Consider the following 24,595-nt stretch of genomic DNA (forward strand, 5'->3'; position numbering starts at 1 on the left):
GGCCAGCAGGGGGGCGCACTAATCACATCAGTGTAATGTTAACATGAGGGCAAAACAGCCCGTTTAGTTTTCTGTCAAAAGGCTTTATTGCAAAAGTGAAAATTTTATTAAAAATTACAATTTATCAAATTTTATTGCATTTCCATTCAGTTACAGTTGCCGTAGTGCTGAGAGTTAATTTGACAAAAGTTTCTTTGGTTGCAGTCTTATCACAGACATCATGAATCTCATTCACCATCACAGCATGAACGATTGAGTGTGTTTGAAATCCTGAGGCTGGAAAGAGAACAAATATTTTGGTTAGGGTTAGACAAACAAATTTAAGCCTTTTTTAAAACCTTTAAATGCATGGGTGTTTCGCCAAACATCGTTACATACTCCAGTCTTTAGTGACCCGGTACATATATCAACTTGCTGTCAAACACATATTGAGCTACACGCATGTATTTTCTCAGGCACTTGTTGAGTCTAAATAGTCGCACAACTTACATAATTTCAGTAGTACACCCAAATGACAATAGTCAAATCATACTGTTCATGTGTTAAACATGCTATAGTTTACTTCCATGTTGTTTCTTTGTCAAATATCAAATGTAAATGAAAATCAATGTGATATAGTATTTATTTGTATGAAAATAGTACTAATTTGTCGTATAATAAAGAAATATATAACCTGTGATACGTATAGATATTAATTATAAAAATGTGATTTTTGTAAGCACAAAAAGAACCTCTATTACATATATCTGGTCTTTAATGACACTATACACTTTTGGTAACTTTACAGTTGTTAAAACATAGATTTCTTTGCAATTTTGACATTCTTTGGTGTTACATTATTCAGAAGAGAAAGGTTGAGGAGTACTAAAGAGGTGTGTGCATAACTCCAAAAAATGGATGAGGTACAGGGGGTGGAATGAGGTCCCGAGGTACGCATTAAAGGGGATACGTTTGTTTGTTTTATGCATTGTGATGAGCATTATCTTTTATGACCAGCACATTTTCATCCTTAACTCTCAGAAGTGCAATGTGAAAATTGTTCACTCTCATGGATAAATTACAAGTTCAATTCTAAGTATATCTCATGATAAATAAGGGATGCACTGATACCACTTTTTCTCCAGTACGATTCCGATATCCGAAATCTCCGTATCGGCCGATCCGATACCAGTGTTGTTGTTTTTTTCCATAATCGGTTTATAATATCTATACATCACTGTGTGGAACTAATGGGGGTAAAAGAAACACAAACCTCTAACTACACATTACTTCAATATAAATGTATAGCCTATAAAGAAACACTTTATTGTTAACTAGTTTACTGGATAATGTATAGCAGCAACATTAACAGTAATTCCAATCTTCTAAATGCATATCATAAGTGAACCAAACTATTGAGCATCTACATCTGAGATGTTGTTTGTGATATGAAAATATGCTCAAATATGAAAATAGCCACGACCGCCTCACCAGCCTGCGCGTTATGCACGTGTACCAACAGAGCAGCGGCATTCACGCTGTATATTTACTTATTAAACACAGCGTTCCTCGATCATATGACTTCAAGTGACTTTGAATAAAATGCACGTGTCGTATGGACAACTGTAATGGTGCTTTTATGTCTTCATTTGCGGACCTTGACAATAACACACAGTATCAGATTTGGACCTGATCCGTCTAAAAACGTCTGTATCAGAGCCAATACTGATCCAGGTATCGGATCGGTGCATCCTTAATTTAAATTTAGCTGATTTAGATCAAATCACTGTGACTGGACAGGATAATTTTCTGTATTAATGAGAATATTGGGTGGAAATGTGCATATTTGTTATTGCAAATGGTCCTAATATAGGCTTCAAAACTAGATTTTGGGGTGAAATATGACCCAGATAGTTCTTTATAGGACATTATTAAGAAAGGAATGATTAATGTTACTCACGTTCTGTGGGGTGTGACTGTATCCTGAATGTTGACTGAAAGAACAGAGCAAATTAAACATGAAGTACTGAAACTGAATAATTACATGACTAAATGCAAATGATTATATATTGTTCATTTCATTCTTGTTTTTCTTGTCATTAGCAAGAAAAAGTATACATCTACTCTCACACACACATTTTCTGTAATTCCCTGTTAACTGTAAAGTCCCTATTGTTATTGTTTTTGTTTTTTTTTTGGGGGGGGGATTTTTCCCCTTTTTTCTCCCAATTTGGAATGCCCAATTCCCAATGCGCTCCAAGTCCTCGTGGTCGCATAGTGATTCGCCTCAGTCCGGGTGGCGGAGGACGAATCCCAGTTGCCTCCGCGTCTAAGACAGTCAACCCGCACATCTTATCACGTGGCTTGTTGAGCGCATTGCCACGGAGACATAGCGCGTGTGGAGGCTTCACGCCATCCACCGCGGCAACCGCGCTCAATTCACCATGCGCCCCACCGAGAACAAACCACATTATAGCGACCACGAGGAGGTTACCCCATGTGACTCTACCCTCCCTAGCAACCGGGCCAATTTGGTTGCTTAGGAGACCTGGCTGGAGTCACTCAGCACGCCCTGGGATTCGAACTAGCGAACTCCAGGGGTGGTAGCAAAGTCCCTATTGTTTATATTTTCTGTGCTGGTTTGCGCCCGTCAGAACACAGAACGCTTGGATTGTAAGCGCTGCTGGATTTGGACTCACTTGTCCTCAGTTCTGTTGAGGTTCTGGCTGCTAATGTGCGCCACACCATGACACTGCGGGATCCAGAACGACCTGCAATCACGGACCGGTGAGGTAACAGGTCAAAGATTACAGTCGGTACCGAAAACACACCGTGCGGCATGCAGAATTACAACTCGCGAGGAAACGGCAATAACAGATGAGATAGGTGGAGTAGTGAACTAGTGACATGCAGGAACCATGTCATGATTAAGACCAGTATTAACAACATCTGCACACCAACAGTGACAGATAGGAACGTGTTCTCTCGCATTCGTTTGTTTGATCATTAGTCACTTATCAAACACACACACTCTCAGTCTGTTAGTTCAGATAGTTCATTTACTCACCTTCCACGGTGACCTGTGTATGTTGAAACAAAAGACAGAAAAGAAAAAGAAACATGGTCAAAATATCCTTAAAATATATCGAACACCACATATTACTGAAGGGGCGTTCGCACTTACAGCAACTTCAATATGCATTGTTTTTTTAACAGTCTAGTCACATCATTATTTATGTTAGCACATTGCTAACAGTTGCTATTGCTCATGTCGCCTCAAATCTAACAAATGATCTCAGGTCACTCTGCAAGTCGCTGTTAGTGTGAACGGCCCCTTACAGAAATGGCTGCTGAACTTACGGCTGAAGTATCCCTGCCGGTGAGCATAAAACACTCCAAAAGCGCACAATAACATGATCAGGCACACGAGAACAACACCAGCGATCACCGCGGGAAGATTCATATCATCTGAGAGAGACAAAGTGTGCATAGAAATATCTGAATGTCGTTGCATTTGATTTTTGAAAGATAGCACAAACGTACTTAAGCAAAACATTTGACAAAAAAAGTTTGTTAGAAAGCACGCAAACACGGTTTACCGATCTGCATGTGTGTGGCCTCGCAGCTCTTCGGGGGTCCCACGTCGTTACTGGCCTCACAGTGATACTGACCCGTATCAGTCCTGCTGACCGTCTCAAAGAACTGATCAGTACACAAAAGACAGAGGACTAGTTAAAGAATACCAGTCAAACACACTTCTGGTTTCTTCAGTATAAAGAGAAATATCCTTCAGACGTGACGCTCCTGACACCTATGCTGTTCTAAAAGGTCGGTAAATTAATTACGCCGCTTCATAATGTCCTGCCATGAACACCATACCTGTTTAATGTTTTCTGTATAGTAGACTCATGAACAGAGATGTTAACCAGTTCCAATGATTCCTTCAAGACTTTATCTGTCACTCTAGGGTTCTTTTATTACCTCATTGAGCTGTGGTGTGCCCTTTGAGTCATCTTGGCTGGACGGCCACTTCTAGAGAGAGTACCTATAGTACTAACGCTGCGTTCCATTTGTCTCAGAAGTCGGAGCTCAGGACTTGGATCAACGTAATGTCCGTTAAAAAAAAAAAACAAGAAATCCGAGTTGGATTGGACAAGTCGGAAAAAAAGATGGACGCCTCCAGGAAAGTAATTGTTGCACTAGCTCTAATTGAATTGAACCAGCAGTGTAAACAAAGCGCAATGCCCTCTGGAAGTACAAACGGGGTTTATGTGTAAACGGTTTTACGATTTGTAACGTTAGGCAGTGTTGTTGTAGCAACATTGACCATTGTTGTTGTTAGCAGCAGTGCACATTGTTGTTAGCAGCAGCGACCTAGCCAATTTTAGCTGTACCAGTTTATAAACAAATTACGTGTAATTCATGCATAACAGGATCGTAGCAACATGCCTATAGGCAACAGTATTACAGCATTGTTTATACGACTTACTAAATTGGACACAGAAAAGACAAAAGTGCTAAAAATAAACTTTGAACCCACAGCATACTACAGTCGATGCTCTTCGCAGCCATCTTGCTTTCTGAACTCGGGGTCCTCCGAGTTCGTCCGACTTTCCGAGTAGGAATTCCGACATCGGGGGGCGTTCCATTTGTCAGTTCCGGTCTCGGAGCTCGGAAAATAACTCGGAGATCCGACTTCCGAGACAAATGGAACGCACGATTAATCTTCTCCATTTATAGACAGTTTGTCTAACTGTGGACAGACGAATATCTAAGCTCTTCGAGATAACTCTGTAACCCTTTCCAGCTTTATGCAAGCAACAAGTTTTGATTGTAGGTCTTCTGAGATCTCTTTTTTGTGAGGCATGGTCCACATCAGCAGATGCTTCTTGTGAATAGCAAACTCAAAATGTTTGAGTGCTTTTTATAAGTCAAAGTAGCTCTAACCCACACTTCCAATCTCATTTCATTAATTGGATGCCAGGTTTGCCAACTCGTGACTATAATTAGCTTTTGTTGATGTCATTAGCCTAGGGGTTTGAATGATGTATTCAATATGTACAAGAATAATACAACAATGTGTGGTATTAGTTCAAACAGATTGTGTTTGTTCATTATTGTAACTTAGATGAAGATCAAACCAGATTTTAAGACAAATTTATACATAAATACAAGTAAAAGGATTAACATACTTTTTCTTGCCAATGTAAACAGTCAAATATTTGTAAAACATGATAATTTTCCACGCTCTTTTTGACACTCGCTCAGAAACACTCGGTTTTGATGCTGCTTCCCCTTTAAGACATGACAGTACACACCCACTGTTCTGATTGGCTCTCTGTTCATGACTGACATCCTTGCCATCTCACTGCACACTGCTGCTGGGCGTGGCTACAGAAGTGCTTAAAGGTAAAGTAGGCATTGATGTGCTGGAGGCGGTCAGATGCAAATGTCTACCACAGTGTGACATCACAATGTGGAGGAAGTGGAGAACGAGTCATTCTGACAGCTTGATTTTAACAGATAGGAGAACGTTTTGAGTTCTGAAACTTACAGTATGTTTTTAGAGTACAATGAACACTTATATGTCAAATGATCAAGGAAAAATGTATTCCTCATGTCTTGGCCCCTTTAATCCTTCATAGTGCATGCTGGGATTTCATTGTGATGAGATCAGTAAAAGAAACTCATCCAAGATGGGGGACGAGTCGAGAGAAATAAATATTGATAATAAATATACTCATATATGAATTTATATTTTTGGATTTTAAAAAAAGTCTATTTTGCCCAATATTTGAGAGGAACATTCCAGGTTCAATGCAAGTTAAGCATTACAAAAATTTTTCAATTCGCCCCTCCTTTTCTTTAAAAAAACAAACAAAAAAACACACATATTATGTCTTGTGCCTATACTTTTGAAACAGTGAGTATTTTAATGTTTACAGATTATTGACCCCATTGACTTCCATTGTAAGTGTCTCACTGGAACACACATTTGTGCTTTTTTTAAAGAAATACATGTTTGTGATAATCATTATGACACTAATGCTGTCGATTGAGCTGAACTTGCATTGAACCCGGAATATTCCTTTAAAGTAAATGCATTGATTAAATTAAATACACTTCAGCTTTAAATTGGGATGCATCAGTCACTTATTGACCAAATTAAAACCATTAGCACATTGGTCATAAGCATGAAAATGCCAATACGCAAAACAGATTACAGATATTTACAATTAACATATTTAAGCTCCTTTAATGAATCTCAAGTTAACATGTTAATTTGGCAGCCCTAGTTAAAACAAAACACGATGCAGTATTTCTCATTCTTACCAGCACGCCGGTGAATTTGTTGACAGTGTATGTGGCATTGGCGTTGCGTATCGGCAGAGGTATCTTGTCTTTAAACCACGTATAGACAGCTGGGGGTATGCTGTGCTGGTCACTGCAGCGTAACGCCACCTGAGAGCCCGTAAGGGCGGAGCTCGGGATGTCACATGACGGCGTGTGTGGCGGCACTGCAACACAAATTACATTTAATACACACAAAATACACATTCACAACAAACTAAAGCTGGGGTGATATATTCAATAATCATGATGCTGATATTATAAGATTACAAAAACATCATGAATATAGTAATAATTCTAATGCACTTTTTATTTGGCCATTAACTTTCGACAATATCTGACTAATATCCCATGCCGATTGCAACAGTCATTGACAAAGATCAACAATATCGGTAAATGACAAACTATGAAGTGGGACGTTATGGAAAGTTGCCAAATATATTAAACAGTAGCCCAGGGTATGGAAATACCACCCGCCAAATGCTGGCATTTAATTAACCCCTTAAACTCTGTTGGACCCACTGGCGGTTCCAAAGGGGGGCGCTATATCGCGAAAAAAGTTTGTTTAAAACGTTGAAGTCTCCGTATACATAAGTCAGGATTATGAGGTATCATTTGAAAGCTTAGAATCTGAACTTTTCAGAGATAAACATCACTTCTGCATTTATGTTACTTCAAATAACAAAATAAGGGCTGAAAATATCCATGTCGCAAATAAGCGCCACCTAGTGGTTATGTGGTAGAAATATTTATATGAAAATAAAGGTCCTTCACATAGAACATGAATGGACAAATCATATATCAAATGAAAGCTCTCATTCTCAGGAATGGATTTGGGGAAGTGATTATATAAGATTTTTTGACCACTTTAATTGCTTTTTCTTTTTGTTTCAAGTGCAATATGAATTTATAAATATGTTTTTTCGTGTTTCAATAAATGAACTACATTTTTGAAGCAAAATCAATAAAGCAAAAATAATCAGCTATCCCTCAGCAGCAGGGGCAGGGGGTTTGATGATGTAATTGGATATTGCGATATATTTCTTAAAATAAAAATATAGTGAAAATATTTCTTGCACATCACCCAGCCATATTACTATGTATTGTTTTATTGGTGCATTTAAACCTTTAAGCTCGGATGGGCCTACAAGACAAAAATAGTCAAAATATTAATAAATACAGTCTTGACCAGCACAAAATAGGTATCATTTGAAATCGTAGAAGCTCTACTTTCCAATGCATGTAGACATTATGACCAAAACTGAACAAGTGCTTTTTTTTACAAGATTAAAAACATCAAACTGATCAAATAGTCATGTTATGTTGTTGTAAAGCTCTCAAAGAGTAGAATACAATCACCCTATTTGTTTTACTCACAAAAAAATAAATGGAACATAAAATATCACCATTACTTAGATGAGGTGATTATCTTTCAAACGAGTCCACACACAAGATAATCAGATACATTGATCATTAGATAATCCACATGAAGCACAATGTTACATATGACCACCAGGAGATGGTGCCAAATACATGACACAGACTCAATGATGACTCAAATGACACAGAATGAAACTCATTCTGTGAAATCTCATTACTAAAATCATGTCTGCATGCTATGCAAACCTTTAGTCATTGTTGTGTTTGCATGTGTAATTAGTTCTTATGTATAATTGTTTTATTTATTTGAAGAGGCTTTTGGAACTATGATAAATAATTTTTTAATGCTATAACTTTTGATTGCTTTGTCATATCAACACAAAATTTTTCTCAGATACAGCTGTAATTGTAATAGTGCTGAGAAGAATATCATGTAGAATAGTGTAGAATTATGTCCGTGTGAATTTACCCAGAACTGCGAGTGTGATGTTAGTCTCTCCTAGCGTGATGGTATCGAGCGGCGCGCTGACCTCACAGCGATACTCGCCCGCATCGGCCTGAGTCACCCTGCGCAGTCGAACCGTCGCCCCGTCAATTTCCGCACGACCATCAAAGGGTCCTAAAAACACAAAAGATGCTGGTCAACACATTTTAAAGCACGAAGAGTGACAGTGTAGCACTCTCAACTCTGTTTAACTTCATTTAATGCAAAGAATTTGTAAAACCGTTCTTAGTTGTCTAAGTTTTTGCACTGAAATGAAACAAAACCCTTAGAAAACTTCTTAATATTCGTGACTCAATTCATGATATTTGTAAAACCAAAAACAAAGAATAGCTTGAAAAATATGTTTAAAAATCTTTAAAATTACTGAGTTTATACCTTTAACTTGATGGAGGCTTTTTTTGTTACACTCTATTTTGTACAATGTATACATTTCTACAAAACGTAATGACAAACATTAAATTTAGCATAATTCTGCAGAGCTTTTTTGTCGAGTTCAGCTGGCCGGGCCTTCTTACAGGTCACGTTATAGTTCACAAACATCAGTCACCTCTGAATTGTCCATCAAAATAAACAAAGGACACGTCTTTATCTTTCTTCTTCCATTCGATGCGTGGATTCGTCTCTCTCTCCGTCTTAAACTCACAGGAGAGCTCGGCATCTGAGCAGGAGAAAGAAAACTCGCTGTACACTGTGCAGACACTGCTTTATAGCATCAGATCTTAAGTGTTTTGAGCAGATTTTCTACTGCGCCAGTGAATGCACAAACTCACCTGAATATTCCTGCACTCGCACTCTGGGGCTTTGGCTGGTCACAGTGACAGGCGTCACAGAGACACCTGAAACACAAACAGCAACACAGTTCTGTGTAAATTAAATGATACTCTTGTTTTCTGGGGAGCGTATCTATGTTCCCAGGGTCCCAAGTTCCCTATTTCAATATTCTGTTAACACACATTAACCCTCCTATTGTGTTCGGGTCAAATTTGACCCGTTTCAAGTTAAAATATTTCATAAATATATATATTTTTTTCCCCAATTTGGAATGCCCAATTCCCAATGCGCTCTAAGTCCTCGTGGTGGCGTAGTGACTCGCCTCAATCTGGGCGGCGGAGGACGAATCTCAGTTGCCTCCGCGTCTGAGACCGTCAATCCACGCATCTTATCACGTGGCTTGTTGAGCGCGTTACCGCGGAGACGTAGCACGTGTGGAGGCTTCACGCTATTCTCCGCAGCATCCACGCACAACTCACCACGTGCCTCACCGAGAGCAAGAACCACATTATAGTGACCATGAGGAGGTTACCCCATGTGACTCTACCCTCCCTAGCAACCGGACCAATTTGGTTGCTTAGGAGACCTGACTGGAGTCACTCAGCACGCCCTGGATTCGAACTCATGACTCCAGGTGTGATAGTCAGCGTCAATACTCGCTGCACAGTATGGAGAATAGCGTGAAAACTCCACACACGCTAGGTCTCCGCGGTAACGCACTCAAACCATGTGATAAGATGCGCAGATTGACGTCTCAGACGCGGAGGCAACTGAGATTCGTCCTCCACCACCCGGATTGAAGCGAGTCACTACGCCACCAGGAGGACTTAGAGTGCATTGGGAATTGGGCATTCCAAATTGGGGAGAAAAAAAGTGTACGAGTCTCTAGTTTCGCTTGATGTGCCACTATAAAAAATTCATAAATTTTTCACGCATTAGTGCACTGATAAACATGATGTCCACACACATGGATTTTGGGACATTATTCCAACAAAAGTTGAAGAAACTTTTTTTTTTAACTTTCAAAATTAACAAATCTGTGGGTTATATTTTATTTTCTTATCACTGTACAATACGGTTCTATTGATTAACATTAGTAAATGCATTCCTATATTTACTGTACATTATCACACTGAGAATCAATTAGCTCATCCAAAAGCTGAAAAAATGTTGCTTTCAGAGTCTTTATATGGAGTTAGGATGAAAGTAAGGTGCATTTCAAACTGTTCTGAGACCAGTGCAGACAGACAGCACACTGGAGGTTAAGTCATTCACTAAATAGGGAGCAAGGGAGCATCCTATAGCTCTCTATGCAGTTAAGTGCATTCACTCCTAAAATCTGATCAAAAGTTCAGTTTCAGGCTGCAGATGATGTTTGGATCACTCAACATGTTTGACAGACATGTGACAATGATAATCAGTACAACTTTTTCCAAGCAAGAATCCCATTCTTACAACTCAACAGATGGAAAAGTAACACAACTTCAAGTCGTCATGAACTTTTGTTTTCCTGTGTGTTTGAGTGTGTGAATTCTGATTTCCTGACAGAAACAGGAAACAGGCGCAGCACATCCTCACTCATCTGACAGTCATTGTTTGACTTCCTGTTGCCGTTAATGTTTCATTAGAGAAACATTTAGAGCAGAACACACAAGAATCACATTCATAACACAATACACTACAAGACGACACAGTCATGAGGTTGGTGTTTGTCAAGGCATCAAAAATGTTGTGACGTGTTTCCTGTTTCAGGAGCCCAACTTCCTGTTTGGAGTAATGTTTTCCATCATATTCCTTCAGGTCATTATTAGATGGATGCAGTATTTACAGATCAAACATTTAATATCAGGACACTGTGTGTTTGTGCAGGTTGCTGATTATGACAGATTGCGTTTAGATTTCTCTGGTAACATTCAAGTGTATCGAGGAAAAAAATTAGTCAGTGATCATATATTAACATGGTACATGTCCAAGAAACCATGGTAATACCATGGTACTTTTTGGTTAGTGGAAACTGGATCTACAGTAAATAGGCAAACGTTTGCTTGTGTTTTGAACCATTCTTTGAAGAACATTGGATTAGTAATGCCATGGTAAATAAATATGGTAATCAGTTAATACTATGGTAGAAATAAAAACAACACAATCCTGGAGCAAATCCAACAAAACAAAACATAGTAACACCATCAAATTTTTTGGTACTTTTACCACTTTTAGTGTGCAGTAACATGGTTTTACTACCTGATAGTAAACTGCGATAATCTTGTTCTGAAAGCAGTTTGATGGCTACTCTACAGTGTTTGTCCCAGCATTTGATATATAGTAAAAAGTCCTTTGAAATGCTCCCAGGCAGCTATTTTCTATGGATACAAGTACAGCTTCTATCTACTTGAATTGGGGAAAGACTGAAATCTCCAAATCGGATGGTGAAGATTACGATCAAATGACAAATTCCTCCACCTGATCGTCTAACGGTCGTCTAATGGTTAGACGGAGACCCAGAGAGGCCTAAAAGCCACAGTGTCTCGCACCCACTGTGAAATTTGGTGGAGGATCGGTGATGATCTGGGGGTGCTTCAGCAAGGCAGGAATTGGGCAGAGTCGTCTTTGTGAAGGACGCATGAATCAAGACACGTAGAAGGTTATCCTGGAACAAAACTTTCTTCCTTCTGCTCTGACAGTGTTCCCCAACTCTGAGGATTGGTTTTTCCAGCAGGACAATGCTCCATGCCACACAGCCAGGTCAATCATGGTGTGGATGGAGGACCACCGAATCAAGACCTTGTCATGGCCAACCCAATCTCCAGACCTGAACCCCATTGAAAACCTCTGGAATGTGATCAAGAGGAAGATGGATGGCCACAAGCCATCAAACAAAGCCGAGATGCTTGGATTTTTGCACCAGGAGTGGCATAAAGTCACCCAACAACAATGTGAAAGACTGGTAGAGAGCATGCCAAGACACATGAAAGCTGTGATTGAAAATCAGGGTGTTATCTTTGGGGGGCCTGGGTAGCTCAGCGAGTACCTGAGACGCTAACTACCACCCCTGGAGTCGTGAGCTCAAATCCAGGGCATGACTCCAGCCAGGTCTCTCTTTTGTATCTCATACAAAAGTCAACAGTATCGCACTGCTAAGTTCTAATCGTAACTGGAGTAGTACAGAAGGTAGAGCAGAAGAAAGACACAGATTTATATATATAAATATTTAACGCAAATGCCTTATGTTTGGTCCAATGTCAGTATCCAGTAGAGTGGTGAAGGTATCTGCGCATTCGTCTGTTCGGGCGTGTGTGGTTGTAACATCTTAAACTATCTGGTTTAGTTTAGACCAAATCTGAATCCATTATTAATTTGATCTGACTCCAATTGTAAAAGACCTCGAATTAAGGTTAGGACTCCAATTACTGTAATACTGGTCATTCAATCTCGATTTGGATACTTGATTACTCTAGGTAATTCTATACTTTAGACTGTGCTCATTCATTCCTTTCACTTAAAGGTCTCGTACACGGATCCCACATCAGAGGTAGCCAGAGGTAAATGACTAATATGACTTAGAATGATTACTACTTCTAAATAGTAGTTTTGCTTAATTCTATAGTTTCCTATTACACTTATCTAGAGTAATATTAACATTAAATAGGGGTCATGACTACTACTATTTAGACGGGTCAATCAACATTCCATTGTCCCAAACAGTACTTTCTTTTAGCCTTTACAGTCCACTTTACTAAAATGGTTAGCCAGAAAGCGAAGAGCTCAGCTGATGTGCCTCAACTTAATATACTAAAGCCAAAAATTTCAGAATAAGTCAAAATAGAATAAAGTTTAGCAGTTTATTAATCAGGTATTCATGTATCATGCCAATTACATAATCAATTCAGAATAAATCAATACCAAACCTCCAACACTCAAAAGACTAATCTAGACATAACAAAATGCATACCTGATATCAGCAAAGTGCGTAGTGTTGCCCGACGGGGTTCTGGCTTCAGAATTCCACTGAGCCACTTGTGAGTTCCCTTTAAGTATCCAAACCAGAATGGTAATTGCATCAAATGGAAACAATAGGCTATTCAATTGGAATTGAATGAAATCCAGCGATTCAGGAGGTCACAACTTCCTGCATACTGGAGGTCATAAACATTAAAGACCCCCAGTAGACACACCCAGAAAGCAGAGAAATAATTTCTCAAAATTCGAAAATCTTTGTTATGACCAAGCCTACTGCTGTGAGAATGAGACCAATATCAGTATCAGTCGCACCGAGACCTTTTAAATGATACCAAACATGAATGTTAAAATCCCCTGCATTCACAAAGAACCATTATATTTTCATACAGTCATTCTGAGTGATTTGAGTCTAAAAGGAATGGATGTTGACAGAGAACTGATGAGAAAGGAACTGTCCAGTTATTCACTTTGTACCATTGCAATGGAACCACCAGGCATTGCTCATTCTTTGATCGTAAGGAGCGAGAGGGGACATAAACCTGGATGAGTGAGTTGAAGCAAGAGGGTGCTGTTTCATCAGCTGTCCTGAAGGCCAAAGTCAAAGCCTTGAATTTGATGAGGGCAGATACAGGTAGCCAGTGGAGTGAAATTAAGAGGGGGTGACATGGGCCCTCTTGCTTTGGTTGAAGACCGGACACCCCGCTGCATTATGGACCAACTGCAGTGGCTTAATTGTGCTATTAGGGAGGCTGGGCAACAGAGCATTGCAGTAGTCCAATCTTGAGATGAACAGTGCTTGGACCAGGAGCTGCGCAGCATATTCAGGTAATTGCAAAATAGATTTTGTGGACTGCAGGCCAATGATTGGCTTATGTTCAATAATATGAAAATAAACAATATATTCACTTCTAAAGCCACTTTTTCTATCATCTTATCAATGTTTACTCATCTGCTACAATAATGTAATGCATTTTGATTATGTAAAGAATATTATGTTTATTTAATTTAAATATAACTATTTATAATTATTTAATAATTATATACTGAATTATTGTTATTTGAGGGTCTTTCTCAGAAAATATTTATGTATGCGATTAATTGCGATTAATTCATTGGCATATCCTACAATTAATTCCATTAAAAATTGTAATCGATTGACAGCCCTAATATATTTTTTTTCAGGCTGGTCCAGCTAATGCGCATTCTAGAGTTAACTGACAAGTGATGCGTTTATCAAAAAGGCTGGAATTCCTTTTCTACACCCGCTATATTGGGCGTTCCAGTTTCTCCCAATCATTTTGAAACAAGTGCTCCATCTCAGACCAACAGTCTCTGGTATTAGTCATGTGTTAGTTTGGGTGGAGTGGTCACTCAGCATCTATTAGCTCACACTTAAGGAATGTTGTTTTTCATCTGTATCTTTTATATTTCAGAGTTGAAATGTGCACTGCGTCAAGTTGTTCAGACTCCCTATGACTTTATTTTCTTCTGTTGAGCACAAAAGAACATTTTAGGCTGATTGTTTACACTGCTTTTCCCATATAATGCATTTGGACTGATTTGCACTACTTTCATTATACATTTATGTGCTTTTTTTGGAGCTTGACCTTAGTTCTTCAACCCGAGTGCAATGCGTAAACTGCATCTGTCACTTTAATTGTATGGAAAAGAACAGCGTGAACATTCTGCTAATCACCTCCTTTTGCGTTCCACAAAAGAAAGTCATACAGGTTTGGAACAACATGAGCGTAACTGGTGGCAGAATTATTGTGGTGTCAGACCCGTGACAAAGACATTCCATTCTGCATCTTATCACATGTAGTTAGCGTGACCTCGACAACCTCCTGAAAGCGGTGGAGATTTCAGGCTTTGAGGAAAAGATGGAAAGCTTGAGGGAAAGAGAAGAGAGTCTTTGTGTGTGTCGAGGACTGACGGCTTTCATGACGGTGTCCAGTGTGATAGACGACACTTGCAGGAACTGACAAAGTGAGATAAGGAGGAACCTGACATCCTCACAACACATCCAACACACGTCCCTGGGTGAACCACACACACACCTGTCATAATACGACACTTGAAAACTTGAGTCAGCATACACACACTCATATTTTACTTCAGAAAGCTCTTACTCTTACTCACCAACCCAATGTCAATGGAGAAATATTTGGGCCACCAATAGTTTGACCAATTATTGATCAAATTAAAGCCATCAGCATATCATTTTTCATTTACATCAGCATGAAAACGCAGATATGAAAAACTGTTTTAGGGACTAAAAAGTAAATGTTTTTCATTTCGGTTCGTTCAGAGCAGAAACAGTATTTTTCCATACTGGTTCTGGTGGTCCGCAGCCTCCTTTCCAATTGGTAACCAGTTAGAGCAAAATAAAAGAATGGTTAATAACGTACTTTTTAAAATGACATTACTCTCTGCTAAGGGTGGGTGATATAACAGTTGCAGTGAAGAGAAACAAGGCACCGGTTTTGGAAAAACAAGCTCAAAATAAGGGACTTGCCTCAAGCAAAAATAAGCAATTACATTTTTTCCCATGTGGAGGAGTTTTCAGGGTAGAAATCATAACAGGCCTAGTATATACAGCAGCCTATATAGTAAGGTCATAGTCATAATATTAATATTTAAAATAATTATTTGGCCACCTAAAATTAATTAATGGCCTAAATCTCTCTTTCCTGCATGCATGGGCAGTTTGGACTAAACGTCACCTTTCGCAGGCCGAGCTGTTTTTAATTTGTTAACATTGGTTTTTAAACTAGCGCTTTCCTTCGGATTCAAAGCGCTAAAAAGAGAGAAGGCTAACTTTTTCAGGCAACAGGAAGTCATGTAATTCAGAACATTTTGGAGAAACAAAATTAACCGGTTATTAACTGGTTACCAGCATTTAAAAATAATGTGCATCATTCATGAAACATGAGCAGAAAAAATTGTCTAAAACGTTCATAAAGCCGTTCAGATGTAAATTCTCGGATTCATGAAAGTTTTTTTTCCCCAAGTGTTACTTGGTACAAACGAAATTTACACCGAATGTGTTGTGCTCTTTCAGGCAAACTATCATGACTACATTTTGATAGAAGTTATATTAAATAAGTAATGATTTTTTTTTTTTACTCATAAAATGAGTGAAATAAACCGTAAAAAAAATAACGTAAATTAGTAAAAAAAAAAAAAAAAAAGCATTGTTTTCTTTTTAAACCATACCCTATAGTTATTTAGAAACTTTTCTTTACTGCTTGAATATTTTTTCAAAGTCCCAACTCCAGCAGACGTGCTTCATTTTTCTCGAAGAAATGAATACCCTCTAACATGACTGAACAGTTTTTCTTATCTGATATGAACTCTATAATTTAGGTTTCATAATTCAGTATAAGCAGCAGTAAATCAGTTGATAATGTATGGTCAATGCTAATGCTGTTAAACCCATAAATAAACACATCGCGGACAGGTGCGACCACAATACGATGGGGAAAAACAGAAAGCCAGCACACTGTCGTTTATAGCTTGCAAATCTGTAAAATCTTACAGCGTTTCATTCAAAGATCATCTTCAGATGTTCTATTCATTTCTCTGAAGATTCTTCCAATTGCAAGTATATCACTGTTACCATCATGATTTACCCGAGAAGTTTCACAAATGATGCTGGTGAACTGAACCAGAGAAGATTAATGGTGGTGGATATCCTCCTCCCATTATTTACAGTCATGTCAAACCATTTTTATTGCCTTCTTGAACTGTTTGATTCTCAAAAGAACCTCCGATGACAGTAAAACGTGCGATGACAATAACTCACTTTCTTTGAGATGCTATTGTGTTTGCTATATCAATATTTGATGATGTGTAAAATATGATGGCTACCACCCCTGGAGTTCGCTAGTTCGCTAGTTCGAATCCCAGGGCGTGCCGAGTGACCCCAGCCAGGTCTCCTAAGCAACCAAATTGGCCCGGTTGCTAGGGAGGGTAGAGTCACATGGGGTAACCTCCTCGTTGTCGCTATAATGTGGTTTGCGCTCGGTGGGGCTATGTCTCCGCGGTAACGCACTCAACAAGCCACGTGATAAGATGCGTGGATTGACGGTCTCAGATGTGGAGGCAACTGAGATTCGTCCTCCACCACCCGGATTGAGGCAAATCACTACACCACCACGAGGACTTAGAGTGCATTGGGAATTGGGCATTCCAAATTGGGTGAAAAAGGGGAAAAATTTGATGATGTGAATGCACTTCATTCATAAAAACTATTTCAATAAACAGCATATACTAGCGAGTTTGGTGACTTCCTTATATGGTGTTTCATGGGCGTGGATTATGATAATTGAAAGACCATGCACACGCCACCTATTTACGATTGTTTGGAATTCACTAACATACACGTTTAACTAACAAATCTGGGGAGTATGAAGCGTTCGTGAAACTGGCGGAAACTCAATTTTATGTGCAAATTACTCTGAAATTACTCATATATTTATGAAATGAATGAGGCACAATGATATCACTATGGAACAATTGAAAGGGATTTCATTCCTGTTTTCGGTTACGATCCGTAAAGAATTTCGCTCCTTTTCGGTTTTTGTTCCTTGAACCATTTTTAGTCACTGCTTTTTTTTTTTTTTTTATAATTGCTTAAGTACATTTATTGCATTAGTGTTAGGGTTAAATTTATAATTTATTCACATTTCTAATCAATTTTTAATCATGCTGTTTATTCAAGATTTTACATCGATGTGGGGGCCTGGGTAGCTCAGTAGTAAAATACGCTGGCTACCACCACTGGAGTTCGCTAGTTCGAATCCAGGGCGTGCTGAGTGACTCCAGCCAGGTCTCCTAAGCAACCAAATTGGCCCGGTTGCTATAGAGGGTAGAGTCACATGGGGTAACCTCCTCGTGGTCGCTATAATGTGGTTCTCGCTCTCGGTGGAGCGTGTGGCGAGTTGAGCGCGGATGCCGCGGTGGATGGCGTGAAGCCTCCACATGCGCTATGTCTCCGTGGCAACGTGCTCAACAAGCCACGTGATAAGATGCACGGGTTGATGGTCTCAGACGCAGAGGCAACTGAGATTCGTCCTCCACCACCCGGATTGAGGCGAGTCACTACGCCACCACGAGGACTTAGAGCGCACTGGGAATTGGGCATTCCAAATTGGGTGAAAAAAAAGATTTTACATCGATTCTATTGGACCCCCTCTAGATTGTATAGGCTTGGTCTTAAAGGCACACCCACCTGCTGGCGATGCCAATCAGAGGATGGAGACACAACCCATGTCTTTTGGTGGTGTGTTAAGATCAAAGAATTTTGATTGAAGTTTCAGAGTTTTATGTGTGACGTATTGGGCACTCAAATCTCATTCTGCCCCAGACTCTGTATTTTGGGCGATGAGGCGGTCATCTATATGGGGGACAAACACAAAATAAATTGGGTTCTGACCAGTGTTATGATTGGTAGGCAGGTTATTTTAAGGGGATGGAAGTCGGATGGAGCGCCCTCATTTCCGGAGTGGTGTGCGGAGATGGGGAGGGTGGCAGCTTTCGACAAGGTATCAAGCAGAAGGTTGGGGTTGTGGGATTTGTTTGATAGGAAATGGGGCAACTATTTCGTGTTTTTGGGGGACTCTCTGGGAGGGGCTGTGGAGAGAGAAGTTTAGTTTTAATTATGTATGATTATTATATTTTCTTTTTTTGTGTGAAAAATAAGAGGTCTTGATGACATCAGATGAAAATAAAAGTGGTTTTAGAGGCGGAGCAAGCTCATGAAATCTTGCAAAGACAAACATTTTATTCTTTTAAAATAAGAATCGTGTTATAAGGTCAGGGATAGGCCTGTCGCGATTATTAAATAATCGTCTGATCGCGGTTATTGTGCACTTCAAATTCCAGTCACATCTGAATGCCCAAATAAGGGAATTTTAAGCGACTATATAAACAGGGTTCATACAGATGCTTCAAAGTTAAATTCAAGGACTTTCAAGCACATTTTTATTTGTTTATTTATTCTTTATTTCTCATTTTAAATAAAAATATTTTATTCATTCAGTTAATTTACATCAGTGAGCATCTTTAACTACACATTCTCACAGTAACAATTCTTGGTTCATGACTAAATCGATGTGCAATTGTAGTGTGCTCATTAAAACACATTTGACTTTCCAACAACAGTAAAGATTTATGAGAGGAACTGACCCAAATTACAAATGGGTCATTCTCAAAAAAATTTGACTTTCCAACTTACAAAATATTACAATTTCCCGTTCAATTTTTGCCTATAAACGCCGAGGGTAAACATTTTATAACAAGTTGACATTATTTATTTCACAATGGACAATTTGGCTGTTGTTCTTTTATTATTTAATTTTTTTTTCACAAATGAAGCAAGTTAACACTAATGAGGGTTCAGTATTTTATTTAAAAAGTGAATAACTTTTTAACATGCTGGGAAAAAAATCACTATATGCATATTTAAGCAGCCTCTGAACTTTGACCTTAAAAAATATTTTCCACAAATTTTGTATTTAAATTTATTTTAAAACATAATAAAAAAAAAAAAAGAAAAATGTTTTATCATTGATAACACCAATGCCATGAAATCAAGGGACAAACATTCTTTTTAAATTATTTAAATTATTAATAATAATTTTGTTTTGCTTTTTGGCACACTTGTTTGGCCTTGCACTAATGCTTTTATTAAAATAAACATGTCACAGAAGTGGTGTACCAGATGAACGGGACAAGGATTTTTTTCAGGCAATTAACAATTTCAAATATATTTTCAAAAAAAATTAGCAAAACAGAGTCAAGCCATTTCATATCATAAAAGGATAGGTTATAAAATTATTTAAAAAAAAAATATCATTTTTTTTTCTTCGCTATTTGAAAGCTTCATGACTAAAAAAAGTCAAGGGACATGTTTGTCAACATATTTTGATATTGACCCAAATGTTGTCAGAAATAATCTATTTTATGAGACACAAATCTTTCTTTACACAAGGGGGCGCTAGACGACTCACAAAACTGAATCCTCCACGGATCGGCATTCAAATCTCAGAACGTTTTACATCTCATCTCATTTTTCCACTCTGGAGAGTAAATTGTAATTAAAACTGATAGTTGCAAGGATTTATACTTGTTAAATCCGCCACAGCAGTATCTATAAAATATATATTTATAAATCCTCCAGCAACACTTGATTGTGATTGGCCCGTTCTGAACAGCGCTGACAAAAGTAACAGGAGTCACGTGACAGCGCCGTCTATGCGCTGCCTGCTTCAGTATTCTGTCGTCGTGTTTTTCCGAAAATAAATACATTTCATTTATTAAATGAATTAAGCAACGTATTTTATGATTTTCTATAATTCAAGAACTTTTTAAGCACCTCTTGGTAAAAAGGATTTTCCAGCACTTAAATTTGAAAAAGCCAAATTACGAAAAAAAAAAGCCTTGTACGAACCCTGTAGAAATGCCATGAATGGTGTGTTTGTGTGTCATTCAGTTGAACTTTGAGCGTCACCGAGCCGCACCGCAGATGTCAACCAGAGCAGCTCCTGTCCGGAAAAGTGCGCGCCGTCAGCAGAGGCTGGCTCCAAACTCCCACGAAAATATAAACGAACAAAGAAACTTTGATAGTGAACGCAAAGTGCTCCGGTTTCACTTTAAATTAAAGATCATGTAATGGCAAATTTTTCTGGTCAAAGTGGGTTCATTAAGGTATTGGTAATGACACAGAGTGACACACACACACACACACACACTTACTCTATTTCTGTGGAGTGATACAATTATGAAATTAAATCTCAACGCTTCATGAGAAATACGGGCTCGTTGGTTTCATCAAAGAGCATTAAAATGACGTGTGAAAGTGAAGAAATTAGGACAGAAGTATTTTACTATTGCTTAATATAATATGATATAAATATAATAAAACCATATATATATATTTTAATAATAATTAATAAATTAATGAGTTTCAAAAACAACAGTGTAAATGTCAAATTTACCAAAACTAAAGTTGACCAAAAAGTATTTCGAAATATTGATGATTTTGATGTGATTCATATCGTTTTAAAGCCTTAAAAGGAAATCATATATCCATATTATTATTTGATTTATATATTTGAAGTTAAACATGTAAAAATGTGTATAAAGCACACGTGCACCTTAAGAAATGACAATTAAACTAAAACAGATAATTAATCGTCATAATCGCAATTATTTGTTTGACAATTAATCGTCAGCCAAATATCATAATCGTGACCGCCCTAGTCAGGAATGTGTCCTAAAGTACTTTTTGACCTCATGCCGATTTTAAGTGAACTGTAAAAAGGTGGTTAAATATGGTGAAAAACTTTATAGCGAGGAGTTTCCGCACCTAAAATGTACACTTTCCCTTTTGACATAGAAGTTAATGCTCTAGTTATTTATTAAATGCACATATTATCATACAAATACATCAACTTACAATATATAAAACATATCAAGCAGAGAATGGCTGTGAATAAAGGCAGATCAATAGCTGATTGATTGATTGTTGTGATGATGGGTCGAGTGTTTGAGTTGGTGGAGCACAAGACACAAAACAAAGACTTTCTATGTGTGTGTGTGTGTGTGTGTGTGTGTGTGTGTGTGTGTGTATATGTGTGTGTGTGTGTGTGTGTGTGTGTGTAACTCTACCCTGCAACAGCTGGCACAGACAACCCCACTCTCACACACACAACTGAGTTCAAACCCCTTTCTCTGTCTTACTTTCGCTGACACACATACATTATATTATCACAGCAGTAGCATCTGTGTGCTCAGAGATGTAGAATCACAGCAAACTCGCCAATCACACTCATGCCAGAATCAACAGATGCATTTAAACACCAGAGATGCTCTTCATACATCTAAACCCTCACAAACATGCCGTTCATGACTGGAATACACCACTGAACAATCATGGACCAGAACCAATTAAATGCCACCCATGTAGAGCATCCCTCCAGAACTCAAACAACAACTTTTGGCCAACTTAAAACCAGACTGGACCTGTAACATTGAAGTACAATAGCATTCATTAAATGAAGTATCATTTAAACAACCCTTATATTAGTCACAACATGATAATCATATTTGCCTTCCAGCGCACTTTAACCCTTGTGCGACCTTCGGGACATTTTTGTCTTTTTCATTTTTGCTTTTTCAATCATTTTGACTGTGTTAATGCCAACGGCATAAATTTAGTCAAAGGTGTGTATCCTCAGTTCCTATAATACATCTATAATACACTGTACACAAAATAGTTACACTCAGGACCTTCAGGATAATAATGTCCCCATTGAAACCCATTAAAACTGCAATATTTGATCCCAGTGCCGTTAAAGCATAAAATCATGAATTATATGATATTATGCTTTCATTTCAATTTTTAATATTTTCCACCAGATGGTGCCATTTTTCTCATGTTTAGCCTATGGAGCAAATACAAGCTTTTCCCCTATTTTCTGTTTGCTGTATTATAGAGCACTGCAGGACAATTGAATAAATGATGCAGCTAAAATTGTGTGTGTGTTGGTATGGATGTCAGAGTGTGTTTTGTATGTGTGTGTTGAGAATTGTGTGTGTGTGTGAGAGAGTGTGTGTATGGGTGAGTGTGTGAGTGTCTGTATGAGTGTATATGAGTGAGTGTATGAGTGTGTGTGTATGAGTGTATATGAGTGAGTGTGTATGTGTGTGTGTGTGTGAGAGTGAGTGTATGTGAGAGAGAGTGTGTGTGAGAGAGAGAGTGTGTGTGTGTGTGAGTGAGAGAGAGAGTGTGAGAGAGAGAGTGTGTGAGAGAGAGTGAGAGTGTGTGTGTGTGTGAGACAGTGTGTGTGAGAGAGAGAGTGTGTGTGTGTGAGAGACAGTGTGTGTGAGAGAGAGAGTGTGTGTGTGTGTGAGTGAGAGAGAGAGTGTGTGAGAGAGTGAGAGTGTGTGTGTGTGTGAGTGTGTATGAGTGAGTGTGTGAGTGAGAGAGAGTGTGTGTGAGAGAGAGAGTGTGTGTGTGAGAGAGAGAGAGAGAGAGTGTGTGTGTGTGAGAGAGAGAGTGTGTGTGTGAGAGAGAGAGTGCGTGTGTGTGAGAGAGTGTGCGTGTGTGTGAGAGAGAGTGTGTGTGTGTGTGAGAGAGTGAGAGTGTGTGTGTGTGTGTGTGTGTGTGTGTGTGTGTAAGAGAGTGTGTAAAAAAACAACAGTGGCATTATATAAACAAACTGGCATTTAAAGGGTTAAAATCCTGAAAATTAATGAATATTTGGTAGTTATGATCAGGACTGATGTTGGTTAAAGAATCTAAGTCAGTGAAAGTGGAAAATAATATTAATATGGCAGTTTTTTTGACACGGACATTTTTGTCCTGTAAGGACCTCTGATTAACTTTTTTATATTGACGCTCAAGGGTTAATTACAGCTGATTTTACAATCTTCCTCATTAATTCAGTAATGTTTAATATAATTAATGCCATTTAAATCTAAAAACTTTAAAGGATTTCTTTAATGAAATGACAAGCAGAAAATCTCTATATTACCTGAAGGATATCAATTAAACTGATACAATTAAATATACTTTCTGTAAACAGGGGGGGGGGGTTCAATACACGTCAAGTTTGAGGACGCGATTTTAATACAAGTGCTTTCTGCAACGTGTAAAGTAGTTTGAGCACCTTTTTATTCAATATAAATATGCGGACAGATTGTAACAAAGCACTTTATATATGATACATGCACGCGCCCACACAAGCTGATAGAAGTCTAATCTTATTCTCTAAATGAGATAATGAGACTTTAAGAAGATCAGATGGAACAACGCACTTACCCTGTATTAATATCAGTAAAGCCACAGACACGAACATGTTCTCCAGACACCGGCAGAACTCTCCAGAAGTATCCAAGAAAGAAGTAAATAAACACAACATGTTTTACTGTTGGAGATGCTCGATTGTGCCCGACTGAGCGTGAGCGCGCACGTGTGACTGGCGGATGTGTAGAGGGCGGGAACAGCACTAATTATTTACCTACACTCATTACTGTGTTAACCATACAAACAAAAGAGCATGTATAGTGAATTTAATATTTAATGAGTGCTCCAAAGTCTGTAGGACGCAGCAGGAGAAAACTGACACAACATTTCAGTAGTATTTACGATTAAAACAAAGAAATTATAAAACAAATAGTTCCGGCTCTGAAATCTAATTGGTTGAGCCGCACACCTATGACCTCTTCACATCAGTTGAGTTCTAGATCAATGCGCCGTGTTGTAAACGGCCTACAGTTACGCAAATTAATTACATTACTTGGCGGGAGAATTGTTTATTGTAATTAATATTATAACCTTTAATTATTTGCAATAAATCATTAGTCAAATCACAAATTTGGCTGGATAATCCACGTTCGAATGTGTTTTAAAATGGACGATATAAGCACAAGTTTTGACGTTTCTTGGCAACCGATAACAGCCTACACTTTTGCAAAAGGCCAATGGTTGAGGAATAGTTAATTCCAGTTATTAACGGTAATAAATATAGCTAGGTGCCTTTTATCATATTGTTGTTGCGGCCGTTTTATAAAAGCAATTAGCCGCCTCGTTAGTAAAATCACTGTGACTTGCAGCATCGATTTTAAAGACAATCACAAAATTTA

At 38.4% G+C, this 24,595-nt stretch overlaps 1 protein-coding gene across 2 annotated transcripts; it reads right to left on the reverse strand.

The window, feature by feature from the left end:
* Positions 1-134: 134 nt before the first annotated feature.
* LOC127443463 (junctional adhesion molecule 2A-like) lies at positions 135-23,921 on the reverse strand. 2 transcript variants are annotated; one of them, XM_051702103.1, is made up of 11 exons: positions 23,772-23,921; positions 8,986-9,051; positions 8,763-8,873; positions 8,180-8,329; positions 6,313-6,497; positions 3,579-3,681; positions 3,340-3,447; positions 3,047-3,059; positions 2,679-2,750; positions 1,940-1,973; positions 135-276 (listed from the first exon to the last, which is right to left on the reverse strand). In XM_051702103.1, the coding sequence occupies exons 1-11, from the start codon at positions 23,869-23,871 to the stop codon at positions 238-240; spliced, it is 981 nt and encodes a 326-aa protein (XP_051558063.1). In that variant the 5' UTR covers positions 23,872-23,921; the 3' UTR covers positions 135-237. The 2 variants fall into 2 exon arrangements, with proteins under 2 accessions (XP_051558063.1, XP_051558062.1); XM_051702102.1 differs by lacking the exon at positions 23,772-23,921 and adding an exon at positions 12,936-13,059.
* Positions 23,922-24,595: the final 674 nt, after the last annotated feature.

This window comes from Myxocyprinus asiaticus, chromosome 7 (genome assembly GCF_019703515.2).
Source record: "Myxocyprinus asiaticus isolate MX2 ecotype Aquarium Trade chromosome 7, UBuf_Myxa_2, whole genome shotgun sequence".
NCBI classification, from domain to species: domain Eukaryota; kingdom Metazoa; phylum Chordata; class Actinopteri; order Cypriniformes; family Catostomidae; genus Myxocyprinus; species Myxocyprinus asiaticus.